Below are 18,821 nucleotides of genomic sequence, written 5' to 3'. Positions count from 1 at the left end.
AAATATGCATTGGTAAAATTTCAACCATACTTATTCTAAGGATGCCAGTTTACCAGTTCTACTGTGGATATACAGTATATATTTTTTTCTTGTTCAGAGTGCAACAGCATCAGTTTAAAAGACTGAGCTAAGGTGAATTGTGGAAGGACAGTCCATCCTTTGTGACCATGTATCCCATGCCCCACCTGTTGACTGCCAGTGCTCTATATTTTGCATCAGCGCTGGTGCAATACTGCAGTTTCTCACTGTGATACAGCTTCTTGAAAAATATCAATATTTAATGACATTTTTTTGATACCAAGGGTAAAATTTTAAATTGAGGGTCATTTTTTCATTAAAACTACAAACATAGCAATGCTCCAACATGACTACAGCTTTTCTTGTTTTGGTGAGGACTATATTTACTTCTGGACTTTAGCAAACATTAACAATTGTTATTTATTTTATTTTTTTCACAGTAATGAAGACAATATTCTTTTTGCTGTAGTGCACACACACAAAAGCCTCTGACATTGTCACACATTTAAAAGGCAATAAAGTGCAAGTAAAAAACAAACTAAAAGGTGCTGCAACACCTATATGCAACGAGAGATGAGAAGACAGCCTTGTGAGTGAGTGAGAGGAGACAGGTTATGGCGGCATTACGTGTGTGTTAACTCACTACTTGAGACAAGAGAAAACAAGTAAGTAGTATCTATAGTACTAGTATCAATGAGATCATACTGAGGTAAATGAGTATTATTGCAACACTTTCAAGTATTCAAAATCAATTTGTATCAATAAATTGACATCCTGGATACCACTTTAGTACAGTGTATTAGTCTAGTATTTTATTGACATTCTAACAATATTTTACTGCATACGATCATTTAACTGTCATTGATGCATGAAATGTAATTGGAGAAGCTGCAGAATTAACGGTCTGTCCGGTTTTGACTACTCTAATTGCATTTCGAGGTTGCACCTTAGTACATAGCTATAATAATTGAACCTTTAAGCTATTTTGGAAAAGGCGGCTTTAGATACAACAGCCATCAGCCTGCATACACACAACTGAACAAAGACACGCAAGCACACACAAACTAAAAATATAGCACTGTAGCTCTGTCCTAGAAATGATGTTTATGTATCACTAATTTAAAACAGCAGATGCATTTGAGAGAAACGCAATGCCAAGCAAATTACATTTTGTCTCAGTACAGTATGCACCATGATAGTGTGCTTAATATTACTCAGGTTAACTTAGGCCTGTGTGTGTTGTGCCAAGGCACTGCATCAAATGTCCAGTAAACCTTTGTGCAAAGTTAATCCAATTGCACATCAACATACTATAAATATTTGTATACATGCACAAGTAGAAAAATGCACATATGCACACTTCTCTAACAGACAGTCTCAAACATTTATGCATCCACAAGCACATACACATGGGCAGCTACAAAGTCTCTTACACACTCAGAACCAGCAAACTCACTCACACAGCACTAATAATTCCAAAGAAAAGTTTACTTTTCACTCCAGCTTTGGCCTGCAGATAAGTGGAAAAGGAAAGCCTGATGACAAAAAAAGCCACAGACAGAATAAGCAGGCCGTGGTATGAGAGAGAAACAAGGAACAGAAACAGGAAGTGGTATAATGAGGAGGAAAAAGACTCCATGTCATCATGCTAAACGAGCTTCTGTTTGCATGGAGGTCATGAAAGAGAATATTATGTCCAAAATAACAATTGCTAAACCCAGTAGCGTACCTTGGGGTTTCAGTCAGGGCCAGAAGTAATCCAAGCAGCACATCCAAAACACATCATCACGCTATTTGCACCACTGGATCAACACCAATACGAAAACTGATCCTAAACAACAGCAACACCACTAGCTGCAATTGCAGCACGATCAGATCATCCTACATGTCTCCAAGCAACCAGATTGCACACCAACACAGCATGGCATAAAAAAGGCTCCATAAAATAAATATCACCATAATATTATCACTGCATGGCCTTCAGTTCAATAAAAAAATTAAATGGTCAAGTTACACCCAATAATACTTATTGCATACAACCTTAACAATGCACAATGGTGTATAAAACCAACAACACAATAACTTCATCTGAGAAAAAAAGTAGCACTCACCCATCAGTTGTAAAGAAAATCCGTCCTTCCATCCTTTCTGATGAAACGTTTTATGACCTCCTCATGCAGTTGTGCCTCCTGCTTTAGATGAATGAACATCTCCTTCTCTGTAGAAATAAAAGCCAGTGCCGACAGTCCTCTTCGTCCAGTTGTATTTCTTGTATATGTTATGATGATGCGTTTGAGAGCCGAGAAAGACCGCTCAAATGAGGCTGTGGACACTGGGGTCGTTACTATCAAACACGTGAAGGCATAAAGTTGTGACATACTGTCTGAAAGCCCCGTGCTCCTCAGAAATGTCAGATCACTTGGGCTCTTCCCCAGAAAGTTCCTCATGTTATACATCACTTTCAGTTCAGCTCCGTGTCTATGAAGGTCAAACTGTGCTCCGTAGCTCTCATTCAGGCTCCTGAGCTCTGACTCGGTAAATATCTGCTTGACTTGTGGAGACAGTTGTGAATCAAGCAATGCAACAGACCGCAGCCTCTTGTGATCTTCAAAACGATTCTTAATTTGTGCAAGGATGCTGTCGACCACAGCTGTGTGCAGCTCTCTGTAGTGCGTGAGGGTCTGGTCTTCCTTTGGCTGCCATTGGCTGTCCCACGGCCTCACTTAGTAATCCAAGTAATTACCTCGATTCAGCGACTCTTCCCCTCTCTAATGTCCCTGAAAGCTAATTCTTGCTGTCCCAAAAAAACTACACAACCAATAAACCGTTTTAAAAATGTCACCTTTTTTTTTAAACTCTCTCCTCGTGCAGGCTTGTCTCGCGTCTCCGCTGCTCATCCGGCTGTAAATCCGCTCTGGACTCACCTAAAGTCTTCAGATGTACCACAGCCATGAGATAAAGCTCAGAGGCTTGGTGTTTGATAGCTGCCTTAGTGAAGCTGCTCAGGCTGCTAAAGCCAGAGCTATTCGCGTCCCCTCGTTGGTGTTAAACTGTAAACATGGCCAGCAAAATAGCTTGTTCCGCTCAGTGCTAGCTGTTAGCCACTCATAGCGGCCATAGCTGTTAATGCAGCGGCCATTGTATGTCCCCATCAATAAGTACGTAGCTTGTTTGCTAACGTCAAAAGCCGCCAAGTCAAGCTCAAAACTGTTGGGAACGCCAAAGGCTAGCGCGGAGATACGTTGCCCCGGGACATTCTGTCACTACATATCCAAATCTGATTGGTTGATAATACTGTCGCTCAAAGTTGTAATCAATTTGCAGGTCTGGGCTCCAGCAGAAGGTCAGCACTACCTCAAGGTCTCGGGAGTTGTGATGCATTTAAGTGACATAGGAAATCCTAGCACACGCCCATAAGAGAGAAAAAAAAACAAATTTGTTTTTGGATAGGTAGCACACTGAAAAAGTAATTACATACAGACACATTTCAGGCGCATTTCTATTTAATTCTGTAAAACAAATTAGGATTTTGATTTTGACAGGGCCAGCAGAGAGGGCCCTGACAGCTCACCCATGGCTAAACCTGAATGTTTAGTACAACACATAGCTCAGGTTAACTATCACAGATATATTTGCATAGTCAAAAAGCGATGGAATTCAATCATGATGTAAAGTTATTTTAGTTTGTTATCAGTAAGTTCTATTCAGTGAAACCAGAATGAGCTGTATAGCAATCTAGATAACATTTGTAAATCACTGCCAAACATGAGTCTTGCTGCCAGAAATAGTTTTTCATCAAGTGCACAACACAAACAAGAGCAAGAACCAAGAGAAAGATAGATAAAATAATGTCAGGAAAATAAATAAATAAATCATGTTGTTCTGCGTGAACATTTTGAAACTTAGCAAATATCTTCATTATAAAAATACAGTTTACATTTTGTTTTCTTTCCATATTTTCTGGTATATAAACTGAATTTCTAGGGGCAAAAGCTAGAATGTGGGACATGCAAATTAAAGTATAGTTTTTTGTTATATCAACCCATCACTGTGCTTAATGCAAACTGTTTTCAGCCTTGCAAAACAGTCTTGTCATTGTTTATTGTTGCTGAACTGATGAGCAGAATATAATCAGAATGAGTGTCTTTGGCTGAGAGCCAGTCATCTGTGTGTCCTGTTAAGGTGACCTGGAGGGAAGCGGGTACTGGTACTTGTGGAATAAACTTAAGTTCTGTAGTTAGGTAACATTTTGAGATATTTACACTTAAACTCATTATTTACTTATACTATGTTTCCGAGGAAAATATTTTTTCTTTTGTTGTTGTTGTTCTTTACTCCACTACATTAATGTCACAGATACAGATACTAGTTACTTTTCAAATTAGATTTCATATGAAATTTTAAAAAAGAAAACAAAACACAGAATGCAATTACAGTCACTATTCAAGATTAAACCAGATGTTTAGGAAAAAAAATAAAAAAAATAAAAAAAGCAGTATAGTTGTGTCCACTACTCATGTTTCATTTGCATCACAAAAAGTCCATAAAATGAATAAATATTTGTAATACTTTGTTTTGTTTATTTCTTTCCTCTACCATCTCATGACCCCTAAAATGTATCTCATCGCACATTGGAGGGGACCTGCAACCTGCAGCTTACACACAGACGCAATAGTACTACAACAGCTTTTACTTTTTTGAAATTTTTTCACAATTTTTACTGATGATGCTTACGTACTTTTGCTGAATAGAAATTTATTTGTAATGAAGTATTTTGACATTGGTGCACTGGTTTCCAACTAAAGGTCCTTCTTACTGAGCCAGACAGACAGTGCATCTGACAGGTGACCTGTCTGAAGTGTTTTCCAATAAGTGTTGGATAGTTAAACACAGTTTAGATATTGTGTTTGAAGACATTATTATTATTACTATTATTACTACTACTACTTTTATTATTATTATATATTTATTTATATATGAATATATATATAGATATATATTATTATTTTAACATTTTATGCTGTACAGGGTTTTTATTAGTTAGGGCAAGTGTAAAATTTTGTCCATAGTTTTATGAATGTAATTTCTCTACTTTTAGTTTTGTATCTCTTCATTATTGTTGCTGTTGTTGTTGCTATTATTATTACTGTAGTAGTAGTAGTAGTAGTAGCAGCAGTAGTACTAGTAGTAGTAGCATTTGTACTGTAGTTTTGGGTGACGCACAGGGCCAGCCCAGCAAATACTGGACAGAAAGATTGTGTCCACGCCTTCTTCAACCCATCAATGGTGTGTCCTCACTCACTCCAGCTAGACACAAACTGCAAACTGATAAGGTAAGACTAAGGCTTTTAATAAATCTAAAATCCGGAAATTGCTTTTTTTTTCTTTTAAAAAGTAGTTTGTAGAAATCTGCAACGCTGAGCGCGTCTCTCCTCGATGTGTGCGTGCGTAAATCCAGCTGAGCGCGGCTTTTCCTCTGTAAGCTTGCAGTGTGCTCAAAAAGCGGCTCCACGAGTAGCGCGCACTCACGTGCATCTTTATTTTCGCTAATGGCCTCATTGTTTCCAAATATTTGAGGATAAAAATAAGACGCTTCTAGGGTGACACACTTGCTGCGGGAATGACCCCTTCTCTCCTCATCTCTCTCTCTCTCTCTCTCTCTCACACACACACACACACACACACACACACACACGCGCGCGCGCGCCCACACCTGCCGTTTTGTTGTCTTCCATTGTAGGCCAGTTCTTTGAGGAACTGGATCTTTGATTTACACATAGCCTGTGTGGATTGAATGCAATTAACAAATCTGCCAGTTGCTTTACCTGCATGCCCCTAGTGGAAGTGCTACACAGCATGTTCAACATGCTCAACATGCTTTACAGTAGTTATTATTTGCTGATGCCTGTGCCTGTCATTCAGACATATAGTGACGGATGCATGCTGGTATTTTCCACAACAGCCTGAATGCTCCACAGTCTAATTATACAGCATCTAAACTTGGACTATGCCTTATACAGTGAAAGTAATTAATCAAACTAACTAATCCTGGTCCCTGATCCTTGAACCCATCTCCATGAAAACTAAACAAAGGGCCAGATCCCTGTCTGAAATCTAACATAAATGTTATTTTTAGCACCTCACACTGTACACTGACTTGGGTCAAAATACTTAATGAGAGCACCAACAATATTTACTCGAGTTACAGTTGCTAAGGGAAACTGAGAGTTTCATGACTCACATTGCTGCATCAGTCAAGCCTGAAATTTGTAAAATGGTGCATGAATGTGCAACTTTTCTGTGATAAAATATAGTTAAGGCCTAATATAGTATGCTGCTGAAATCAGTTGTTTTATTGATATATCTTATGTAATATTATTATAACATTCTAATATGCTACATTTTAACATATAAAGATGAATAATTTTGTGTTTGTGTGTGCGTTCTTTTGCCCCGCACAGGATTTTCTATGGCGACAATTCCTTGCACACGCCTTGCGCTTCTTCTGTTGCTTCATTTCCTGACTACACTTGCAACTCAAGATGACCTTGTAATCGACACTATGCATGGGAAAGTTCAAGGGAAGTTGCTTTCAGTGCCTGGGGGTGATGTCAGAGCATTCTTGGGAATTCCTTATGGAAAACCACCTCAGGGGAAACTGAGATTCAGAGCTCCAGAGCCTGTAGAGAGATGGCAGGGTGTGAAGGATGCCACCAAATACCCAAACACCTGCTACCAGTTGCCAGATACAACCTTTCCAGGTAGGATACATGTTTACATGGATGACACAGGGTATGCATGTTATGTATACTGTGCTGTGTACGTGTACTGTGGATCATTCAAGTGGGTGGTGTGAGTCAAAGCCCTTCCAAAAGAGGTCCAAACATTAAAAACACATGCCTGAAATGTCAGCCAATACTAGTTGAATCACCAGGACTATAGAGACCCCATGACATCCCAGAATAGTTTTTTTTTCTCTTGCTTTTTTGTTGAGCGAACCAAATTCATTTTGTGTAGCTACACCAGTTATTATTATGTGCAAACAAAATCCATATAAAACATTCTATACAATTTATTCACTGAATGCCGGCTATCAAGTTTTACATTTAGTGTCAGCTGGACGGGATGTCTTGCAAAACAAAATTATTAGTGAAGGCATAAAGTGCATGCAATTGGTTGGTGAGAAAATGTCCGAATGCTCAGGTTTGAGCCATACACTACGCAGCAGATCACTGAGATTTTACTGGACTCTTTTCATGTGTTGAACTCTCAGCACAAGCTAATTAAATGTGATGAGTGTTATGTCTCATTTAAGCTCATCTATAGATACGTCCATCCGTACTCTGCATTTGTTTCACCTGTATTTACACACATTTTCTGAAAGCTTAGGGAAACTGACAAAACGGAGCAATAACACTTGGTACGGGGGGGGGGGGGGGGGTGTAGTGTAGCACAAGTAAAATAAGACTGTAAGAGATAAAGACAATCAAAAAATGGTGGAACGGCACAAATCAGTATTCAAAAAATAATACTCTGAAAGCAGAAATTTTTAAAAATTTGAAACAAATGTATCTATTTTTGTATGTAAAGGAGTTTTAATGGCCCCTCAAGGTAAGCACAATAATCACAAAAATGAATTTGTCCCTCTAGGCAGATTTTCTTACATAAAATAGGGCTGTTCACAATAGCAAAAAAGAAAATAGAAATAAAAATTGCTACTGGGGAGGCCAAAATATCCCGGCCTTTAGACCTTTTAAGGATATTTCAAGCTCTATAAACACTGAAATCTACACTCCCCCAAAATGCAACTCGATAGTGTATCTTTGTTATGCTGTGCCTGCTTAGTAAATGCTCTCATTTTTAAACTATTTATTCCCTATTTTGAAGCGTGGGTTTTTTGTTTAAATTTTTAAATCTCGAAGCTCAACCACAAAATAAACCTAGTAACATCACTATGGCAAGTGATTAAGTGCTAAAAGAGGATGAAAAAAATGACAAAAAATAGAAGTTAGATAAAATAAAATAAAAATAATATCAAATCTATATACACTATATACACCTTTCACATATACAGATACTGTATGTACATGATTGATAGTAACACAGGTAAGTGAAATACACACGGTGTATTGCATATTTACTTTAAAAACACCTGAAGAAGAAGAGCTTCATCTGGCTGAGTAGTGCTGAACATTACTAGTACATTAATTTGCAGGTGCAAAGTCAATGGAGTGCCACTTAAAGTTGAAACTTTGCATAATTAAATCAGACTGAGGCAGGATTAATCTGATTTAGCGGTGCTTTGTCACACTTGGATGACCACATTGTGACAAGGCACCAAAGGAGTCCATCTAAGTACATGTTTGAATGAAAGATGACCTTAAAAGACCATTGAACTAACCTAAGGTAGGTGTGTCAGCGGTGGGTGGCAGTTATATAACACCATGCCACAAATATAAACACACCCCACACACACGCACAGAGTGATTGAGTGATTTATTTACCTTAAATGTGAAGAGTAAGAAGAAGTTTGGAGCCACTTTAGCTAAGAAGAACGTGTCTACACATACACAAACACATAAAGATTTGATAGAATTTGATAGAGGTCTAGTCCTATACCCAAGAGCAGGGTTAAGGCTGGGTCACGGATACATAGCTATTTATAGACACAGCCACCTGTCGGGGGTTGTTTAGAAGCCAGCTACAAGTGCCAGGCATACATACAGAGAAAATGCCCGAATATACTCTAAATATAGATATGATAGCACAGACAGATATGGACAGAAGGCATTGATGTCGGACTGCTGTTTCTGTTTTGGCTCATCAAGAGGAAAACAAACAAGGAAACTATTTATTTATTTTCTGACGCTGTAACGGTTTGAGAGCTGTTTGTCATATACACTGAAAAAGTGAATTATACTGAAGCAGAAGATCAGCTTCTATCTAATCTCAATAATACTGCTTGCAATAAATTGTTATAATCGAGTTAACCTTTAACCCACTGCATGACTTATCTCACAAGTATGTTTATCTCTAAAACATGCAAAGTCAAGATAAGAGTTTATCAATTGCTAGACTACACTGTCAATCAGTCCTAAGTACCACTGATAGATATTGTCATTTTGTCCAGGGTTCAAAGGTGCAGAGATGTGGAACCCAAACACTCCTTTGAGTGAGGACTGTCTATACCTAAATGTCTGGTCCCCACGTGCCAACAAAACCCAACCTAAGCCCATGCCATTGGCTCCTGTCCTTGTCTGGATCTATGGCGGCGCGTTCATGTCAGGAACATCCTCTCTGGACATGTATGATGGCCGCTTCCTGTGTAAATCTGAAGATGTTGTTGTGGTATCAATGAATTACAGGTAAGAATTAAAGTAAACTGAAAAAAATATGAAACATTTAGTATAGCATAGTTACTGTATACAAGGTTTCTCACATGTTCATGTTTTGTGGTGGCCTACCCCTATGAAAACATCAGCTGCCACATTTTGATTTTCTTTTTTTGGAGCGGGACCATTCACTAGGAGTAGGCTTGGGCGGTATGTAAAATTTTATACCTTTATACCTTTTTGAAATTTCACCAGGGTATACAATATGTGACCATTTAATTGCGCTACTTACTTTCAGCTTTTCAAACTAATAAATACACAATAGAAACCCACAACATGTTAAGAAAAGTAATATTATCTCACACCTATTTTCCTTATTAAACAGAGAAATTCCACTGTCCACCGCCAGCTGTTTACACTCATGTAATTCATGTAACTTATTAACTTATCCCTCCACCACTAAGTGCTCAGCTGCTCGTTCCACCTGTAGAGGCTGGAGACTGAAATCCTGTGGTACATGTTATGCAGTACATGCAATGAGTTTAGTAGAAAAAGAAGTGCCCATATTTATGATGGTAGGAAAAAAAACATACCTTCTGGATTTCTGGATGCCCTGGTATAATGTTATACCGTGATACCGCCCAGCCTAATTAGGAGCGCTTTTGAATTATGTTTATGGTTCGGTTATTCATTCCACTATACTCTCGGAATGCAGAGTGTACTATGGGCACAGATGGAGCAGTAGAACATCAGGTGCCGTGAAAATGAAACTTAACTATTGCACTGGGTCTAAATTTTGCTTTTACTCACATCTGCAGCAGCTGTTCCTCCATCTCTCTCCCTCTCTCTCGCTCTCACTCTCTCTCTCACACACACACACACACACAAGCTACTGCTGCACATAGATTCTTATTCTGTGGAAAACACTGATATGTAACTGTTAACTCCTTGGCAATTAGGTTTTCTCCTTTCCTTTCTGTTGTGGTACTGGATTTAGATGGAATGTGGATTCTCTAAAGTAGGTGGATTTATGTTCAGTTTAATGCTTTTCCTCAATTTTTGATCTAATCTAACACAGAATCGGGGCTTTTGGTTTCCTGTCTCTTCCTGACAACAAGAACATAAAGGGCAATGCAGGCCTGCTGGACCAGCGCTTGGCCCTCAACTGGGTAGCCGACAATATAGCTGCCTTTGGAGGTGATCCCATGAAGGTAAAATATATCTGTCTACTCTAGAGTGGGATAACAAGCTTTGTTTAAATTATTTAAACAAACAGTGAAATAAGTGGTTGACTTTTGTTTCCAGGTGACTCTGTTTGGGGAGAGCGCAGGGTCAGCATCTGTGGGCTTCCACCTGGTCTCCCCAGGCAGCCAGAGGCTTTTTCAAAGGGCTGTGATGCAGAGTGGCTCTCCTAACGCACAATGGGCCTCAGTCAGCAAGGCTGAGAACTGGAATCGGTAGGGTTTATTAGTTCAGTAACCCGCTTACATATTTTAATTCCCTCCGTCACTCATGCAATGTATTATGACAGTTACTAACCATGTCACATGATTTGTTTGAAACGCTACCTTGTACACTGAAGTGAAAACAAATGAATAGAATACATGCTTATGCTCATGATCCATTAGTGTTCACTTTCTTTCCTTGCAAGAGGAGTGTCACATAAAATTTGTGTCCTGGAAAAATTGACCAAGATTGTGGACATATGCACTTGGTCAAAGATTCTCAGTAAATTGTTTCTCTTTCTCAAAATTATTGTAAATTGTGTCTCTGTGTCACTTGCATTTCTCCTCATTCCTTCTGTAACTCATTGCCTTGATCTCTATCTACATCAATATCCAGTTCCATGAAGCTGGTGACGTTACTGGGGTGTCCCACATCTCCTTCAGCTGATATGGAAGCTTGTTTGCAGGGGGCTGATCCTCTTAAAATCGCAATGAAGCAGTATGAAGCTGCCCCTTCTGCAAGTTCAGTCACCATCTTTGTCCCTCATGTTGATGGAGACTTCCTACCAGATAAAGCTGAAGTAGGTGTGTGTGTGTGTGTGTGTGTGTGTGTGTGTGTGTGTGTGTGTGTGTGCGTCTATGTATGTGAACACTTCAATAGATGTTAATGTGTTTTATACACACAGTTTAGCATATTTAATTTGATTAGCTGGTGTAGCAAATGTCAGTCACCCAAAGCTGTTGTTTCAAGATTTACTATTTTAATTACATGTTTTCATCTTGCCATTCTTTGAAACATTTGACACATGGATGTATACACTGAAATTCAGTTGACATAATATTTACATGATGTAACTTGGCTAAAAGTAAATGGGATGATTACTGCATATGATTAGGCAAAAAATCAAGCCAACCACCTTTATTGTTTTCCCTGCAGATATTGCTTAGTACTGGTACCCTCCTACAGAAAGAGGTGATGTTTGGCATAAACAAGGATGAAGGGACCTACTTCCTACCGTATGGATTTCCTGGATTTAGCGTCACAGGTCAGAGTCTCATCTCCAGGAATGAGTTTCTGCAAGGAGTAGCAATTCAACTGGCAAATGCAAGTGATGTCACAAGAGATGCAGCCATTTTCCAGTACACTGATTGGGCAGATGAGGATAACGCAATGAAAAATCGTGACTCGCTGGGTAATCTGGTCGGAGACCATATGATAGCTTGTCCTATGCTAGAGTTTGCTCACAGGTAAAGATCTCTGATCTTTTAAACACATTTAAAATGGTTCAATCTATAATGTTAATGTTTTATGCCTTTGTCATACCTTTGTCATTTTTTTCCCCAAGGTACTCACAACGCGGTGGTAAGGCTTTCCTTTTTTTATTTGACCATCGGTCATCTGTGAATCCTTGGCCAGAATGGATGGGCGTTATGCACGGCTACGAAATAGAATTTGTCTTTGGCATGCCTCTGAATGTGTCCCTGGAATACACAAAGAACGAAGTAAACATGTCCAAGAAGTTTATGAAACACTGGGCCAATTTTGCTCGGACAGGGTACGCATAATCAGACAGACAAAAACTCACTCAAGCTGTGTTTGGACCCCCATGGCACTGCGGACTTGTCTTAAATGGCTTTTCATTTTTTGTCAGGAATCCAGGCACTGATGGAGTTAACTGGCCCTTGTTCACACCCGAACGGCAGGAGTACGTCACTCTGAACCACAACCACCCAGAACAAAAGAGGATGATGAAGGCTAAAGAGTGCCACTTCTGGAACACACTGACACCAAAAGTACAGAAAGTCTCAGGTTAGACACACAAACATGCAACTACACACTCCATCTATCCATCCATCCATCCATGACACGCATACACACTCACGCATGCACACTGAACTCTATATAGTTATCTGTAGTAGGAGGCATTGTGTCAGGCTCTGCCAGGGAGGTGTTTTGCCTTGTTTAGCCTGTGGAGGAGATTTGTATCCTGGCTTGCTCCCCTCCATTTCACCACAGCTCTGGAGGTCTGAGTGGGAGGAGAGATGGCTCAGTCATCACTTCACTGAACACTGATCACACACAGGGTGAATAATACTCATACACCTCTCCACTGAGGTCATTATTCTCTCTCTCTCTCTCTCTCTCTCTCTCTCTCTCTCTCTTTTGCTTATTTGCTTTATTGGCACACATGTTTTTAAAAAACAATATTGCCAAAGCCTCAGATACAATTAAATGATGATATAAATAAAAACAAGAAAGAAAAAAACAAAACAAAAATGATATTCAAATCAACAGCAATGCATTGGATAAAAAATAGATGCATAGATAAAAAAGAACAAGAACATTTTCTTTTGTGTGTGTGTGTGTATGTGTGTGTGTGTGTGTGTGTGTGTGTGTGCATGTGTGCATGTGTGTGTTTGTGTGGTATATCTACTGTATATAGATGTAACAAAAAAAAATTAAACAAAAAGTGAGACGTGCAGGGGAAATGAAGTATAAACGTCATCAATATACCTCACTGCTTCTATGACCCAGACTTTTCTGGATACTGTATTTTTGTCTGGTTAATGAGAGCATCAAAATCTTGGCGTTTACATTTAATTTATGTGAAGAACTTTGTTCTAATACCATCATATGTAGTGTAGCAGGAAATGTGTCTCTGTCTCCACCTCTCTCTGTGGACAGAGCTGACACAGCCTGTCTTCACGAGGCAGCCACGTCTGCCTGTGTCTGCTGCTCTCTATAGCCAAGCTGTGACCACTGAGTCTGTACTAGTCAATGTCTGAGTCTGTACTAGTCAATGTCTCTCCCAGTATCTGATCAGTCACGCTACTCAGATAGTCAGCCACCGTGCATTGTCTGTTTAGAGCCAAATAGCACTGAAGTTTGCTTTGAGTATTTGTGATGGATGTCCAATAGTTAATGTAATGTTCTTTTTCTTTAGCTATAATTTGGTTGGGCCAGATTGTGTGAGGGCTGTCCTGAGGCCATGTGCTATTAGAAGAGGTGAGCCTCAGCACCAGCTGGCTGAGGAGACTCTTTTCTATGTTCTCCTCTTGGCAATGAAGAGCTTTGTAGTGGTAGGAATTGGGGTCACTTGCTTTTAGACATTTGTAGAATCTGATGGCTCTTTTTTGAATCTTAATTAAAAGGGGAAATTGTCCTAGTTCATCCCTGCAGCCATTGTTGGCCGTGTTCCTGTTGACTTTGAGGATGCTCTAAGAGAACTCAGTGTGTAGGGTTTCAAATGGGTGTTTGTCCCATTTTTCAAAGCCTCGATTTACAAGAGGACCCCATACTTCACTACCATACAGTATTATTGGTTCGATTATGGACTGGAATATTTTGAGACAGATTCTGATGGGTATATTAATGTTTGAAGACTCTTTTATAGCATAGAAGGCCCCTCTCCCCTTGTCTCTGAGATCATTCAGGGCCAGATTGATATGTTCTGTAGAGGTAATGTTTAGTCCAACATATGTGTAGTTATTTGTGTGTTCAATGTCGGTTGAGCCCAGCAAAAATCTATTTGGGTTTACCTGACATCTGGGTCATTTCTGGAAGACCATAACCTTAGTCTTTTCCAGATGAACTGTCAGGGCCCAGGACTGACAGAAGTTTTGCGGATGATCCAGTTGCTGTTGTAAGGCCTCTTTAGATGGAGCCACCAATATGAGATCATCTGCAAAGAATCTCTGAGTCAGAAAGGGTGAGGCCGGGAATATCTGATTGTTCTAGTGATTTTGCCAGATCACCAATATAAATTTTAAACAAGGGTGGGGCTGAGACTGTAGCCCTGTTTGACCCCTCTACTTTGGGGAAAGAAATCTGTTTCCGTATTACCGATTTTCACATTTTCACATCTATTATTTGATACAATGTGTATATAATGTTAACTGTAACATAGATTTACTTACACCTTTTTTAATTAATTTCAGGAATAGACCATTATGCCAAATTGAGTCAAACGCTTTTTTGAAATGGACAAAACAAGAGAAGGTTTTCCTTGTTTTGGTGGACATGTTTATTAACAATGGTGTGGAGGATGTAGATATGGTCTGTAGTTCTATGTTGTGGTGTAAATCCAATTTGACTCCTGTTTAGGACTTTATAATCTCCGAGGAAGTATTGCAGTCAGCTGTTGAGGATGCTGCAGAATAACTTCCCCAGGTTGCTGCTCACACATATGCCTCAGTAATTGTTTGGGTCAAATTTGTTTCCATTTTTTATGATTGGTGTTATAATTCCTTTCCCCATCAGGAAAATGTCCAATACTCAGAACAAGGTTGAATAGTTTTAATATGGCAGTTTTGAGTTTATGGTTGCTAAATTTCAGCGTTTCATTTAAGATACCATCAGGACCACTGGCCTTCTTTGGCTGTAGTGCGTGGATTTTAGACAGTAGCTCATCTTCAGTAATTTGGTAGTCTAAAGGGTTCTGGTTGTCTTTAACATCTGATTCTAAAATTTGTAATTTGTTGAGGAGATTATTTTGGGTCGAATCCAGTGTTATAGTTCTATACAGATTTTCAAAAGTTTTTTCCATATTTCACCATTTTGAATAGCCAATTCTCCTTCATGTGGTTTGTTGAAAGAGTGCATTTTTTTCCAGAAATTATTTGTTGATGTTGATGTTGCTCCCTTTTAGTTCTGAGTGTTCTTCTGTATAATTTCAGTGTTTCCCAATATTGGAGGTGGAGCTCAGAATTGTCCAGTTGTCTGTGTTTTTCATTTGAGACATTTCTGAGTGTTTTTCTCAGATGCCTGCAGTCTGTGTCAAACCACTTTTCACTGGTTGACTTTTTGGATTTGTGATGCTGAGACTTTTTCAGATGGGATAAATATGCAGCATTGTCAAATATGTTGTTAATAATATCCCATACAGCCTGATTCAGACCGTTGTTACTTTAGGGATATGATGTGGAAAGAAAATAGTCTAATTGCGATTGCATTGTTTGATGTGTGACTACGTTCTGGTAGTTGTCCGCGCTGTGATTTGTCCGTCTGTAACATTGTTTTGTGTCGTTCAGTTTACTCGGCTTTGTTACATAAGGGTTTGTTATTGTCTTTTTGTAATGTAGAGTGTAATTTTACTATGATCAGACAGGGGTGTTAGGGGGCTGACTGTGAATGCTTTCAGATAGAAGGGGTCTAGGTCTGCAATGCTATAATCTACTGTGCTATTGCCAAGAGTAGAGCTGTGTGTATAATCACCAAAAGAGTCCCCTCAAAGCTGACCGTTAACTATGTACAGACCCAGCATTCGACATGGCTGCAATAGTTGGTGCCCACTTTTGTTGACAGTTTTGTCAAAGTTGTTCCTGTGGGGATGTAAAGGCAGAGGGAAGCTGATCTGGTCAGTTATATGTTTGTCTCCCTGTGGGTTAAAAGAATCTGCTTCTATAGCAGTCGTGGCATTAAGGTCCCCACAGGTCAGTACGTTTCCTTGGGCCTGGTAGTGACTGATCTCGTCTTCAAGAATGCAGAAACAATTTTCATTATAATAAGGGGATTCTGACGATTCTGCTGCATACAAGAAGATGTCTCTATCTGTGGCACCAGCTTCTCTTTTTGTTTTTAGCCAAACTGAAAATGACTGTTTAAGATGAAAAATCATGAAATCAACTTGCATTACACAATTCTAATGTAGAATATTGCAATTAAGTCTCTATGTCTGCCTCTTTCTTCACAGATGATCTGCTGGCTTGTGTTCAAGCAAACGGGATTATACTCAACTGTAATTACACCCTCCTCCTTCTCCTTTTGGTGATAACTTTAACCTATTAAAAAAGAGGGAGGAGACCTGTGTTCTTCAAAGCAACATACAACAGTTAACATAAAATATAGTGGACAAACGGACTAAACAAAATTATTTCATATTATGAGATTAATGAGAATTTGTATTTTCAAAGCAACTGAGTGTAAGATTTAGACTGTTACTGCAATAACAACATTCGCACTAATGCTTCAATAAGAGATTCAGTTGCCAATATGTCATGGTGGCCACATGCTCACCAGGGGCCTCATTACAGAGAAAAATCCTAAATGCGTGCCCTATATTTAGTTTCAAAGATGGGAAAAATCCTATCCTCCTATTACAGAAGCAATTCCCAAACTCATAGCTATGTCCTATCCCATCTCCGACCTCAGATATTATTTTAACTAAAGAAATCCTAAATATAATGGTAAATTTGATTCTTCTATCAGTCGTCATTCTGTCATGCCTGTATCTATGTTTAGAATTCACACAAGGCGGACATTCACACTTTGTATTAACAATTGTTTCATTAATCTGAACACAAGTGCACAGCCACATCATTGTTCACACTTGCGTTCATCATGTGTCTCCAGGTGACCACTTGAATTTAGATTTTGTTTCTGCCTATGTCTCTCACACTGGAAGGTCAAAGGGCCCCACACATGGGTATTACATCTCTGCTGCTAGCTGGCATGCTTCCTAGTCATGTCAGTGGTTGTGTGGATAACGATAAAGATATCGTTAGTAAAATTCAATACATCTCCTTCCATAGGGCAAAACTATGCACGTCAAGCAAGATTTTGCCTAACTTGTCATAAAATGGGCATTTTACAAAGCGTTAGCACGCTGTCACCAAAACAACCACTAAGCCCTGCATGGATGATGTAATCCTTGCAAGGGAAGCATAAGTGTTTACAATACAAATTACAAAACATCTTGGTGGGAGCTCGTATTTAGTGATGTCCACTTGTGATCAGATCGCCCAAGACATATGTAAATAGTGGGTTTAAACAGGGTCTTCCATTAGAATGTTTTGGCTTTAGGGTACTGGAAAAGGACAAGTCATAATATCTCATGAGTCATTGGCTTAAAATTGGCAACTGGCATTAAATTCTGGCTATCAAAAAGTCGATGGCACTATAGTAACTGTGTGGTGGAAAATTTCAATGAAATTAAAAAATTAGTGATAAAATATTTTGACATATACCTATTAAACGTGGTCTGGGAAATGTAGTTAGTTACCATGAGATTTAAGTAACCTGTCAATTGTATTTTGATGACACCAACAAAAAAAAAAAAAAAAGGAAAGAGGTTGAAGGTTGTACTTTGCTTCATGATCAATGAGTCATAACCAAATATACAAAGGTGCACAAGGTGCAGTTTTGGTGTTTATGTTGTTCTCTGTCTTCTTTGTCAGCTATTTTGAATTTAGGACAGGGTCTATGCCTTACAAAGAATTCCTAATAGGATTTCTTTTTCTGAATGCAACTAATGCAACTGTATTTCCAAGAATCCTAAATGTCATTCTAAAATGAGAAAAGATTTCAGACTTAGGAAGTTTCTGTAATGAGGCCCTATGTCTGCAGGGACTATATTTTAAGATGCTAAAATTAAAACTGTCATGATGGAGCAAGCACTACTTTCTTTTGCAGGCACTGCACAATGCACAACCAAATAGTGGCTTATTTTATGACATGGAAATGTTATTTCTGATAACTAGTTAATGTTCAGCTACCATTTTTTTTAATTTGTTTGTCTTTCTTTCATAATTGTGCATATTAATGGTGCTTGGAGTAAATGCAGACTGACTGAAATGTTTGAGTGAAATCACATTAAAACAATCTGAGATCAGTTTGTGAATATATGCAGTTGACTCCAAACAATCAGATTTTGAAGCTTGACTTCAAACTGAAATGCATTATTTCATATATAAAGGAAATCTGAGAACTTCCAAATGACTATCACGACTTTCGTGTCTACTTACACTTCTTAATAAAGACAATGAGGGATGCTCTGGATTTGCTTGGTGTATTGACTATTGTGTTGATCAATAAAGATCATAATGATCATTTAATCAACAGTGTGGAATTCTTAAAATCAAAACTATTTTTATGTAATTTATGTTGACTACTTTTACATTTTCTAATAGACACACACACACGCTTCCTCAAACACATAAACGCAAAACACACACTTATTTCCTCTATGTTGCATACTTCATCTTATTATTCCAATTTTTTATGAAGGAAGGACAAAAGAAATGTATA

The 18,821-nt window shown here is 38.7% G+C and overlaps 1 protein-coding gene across 1 annotated transcript; it reads left to right on the top strand.

Annotated features, from left to right (window-relative positions):
* Positions 1-5,296: 5,296 nt before the first annotated feature.
* On the top strand, positions 5,297-18,628 carry LOC121943269 (acetylcholinesterase-like). The gene is made up of 10 exons (XM_042486762.1): positions 5,297-5,351; positions 6,480-6,779; positions 9,149-9,383; positions 10,429-10,561; positions 10,656-10,807; positions 11,193-11,376; positions 11,733-12,043; positions 12,142-12,351; positions 12,448-12,605; positions 16,489-18,628. Exons 2-10 carry the CDS (start codon positions 6,488-6,490, stop codon positions 16,581-16,583), a joined length of 1,770 nt encoding a protein of 589 aa, XP_042342696.1. The 5' UTR covers positions 5,297-5,351; positions 6,480-6,487; the 3' UTR covers positions 16,584-18,628.
* Positions 18,629-18,821: the final 193 nt, after the last annotated feature.

Source organism: Plectropomus leopardus, chromosome 5 (assembly GCF_008729295.1).
Source record: "Plectropomus leopardus isolate mb chromosome 5, YSFRI_Pleo_2.0, whole genome shotgun sequence".
In the NCBI taxonomy this organism is placed as follows: Eukaryota; Metazoa; Chordata; class Actinopteri; order Perciformes; family Serranidae; genus Plectropomus; species Plectropomus leopardus.
Note: the sequence above shows the minus strand (reverse complement) of the source record. Positions and strands in the feature narration are given on the sequence as shown.

Bases quoted from the DNA above. Each gene is read 5' to 3' on its own strand.
- LOC121943269 (XM_042486762.1), top strand. From the start codon at position 6,488: ATGGCGACAATTCCTTGCACACGCCTTGCGCTTCTTCTGTTGCTTCAT. The intron at 12,352-12,447 runs GTACGCATAATC...ATTTTTTGTCAG, and splicing joins GCCAATTTTGCTCGGACAGG to GAATCCAGGCACTGATGGAG. The intron at 12,606-16,488 runs GTTAGACACACA...CTTTCTTCACAG, and splicing joins AAAAGTACAGAAAGTCTCAG to ATGATCTGCTGGCTTGTGTT.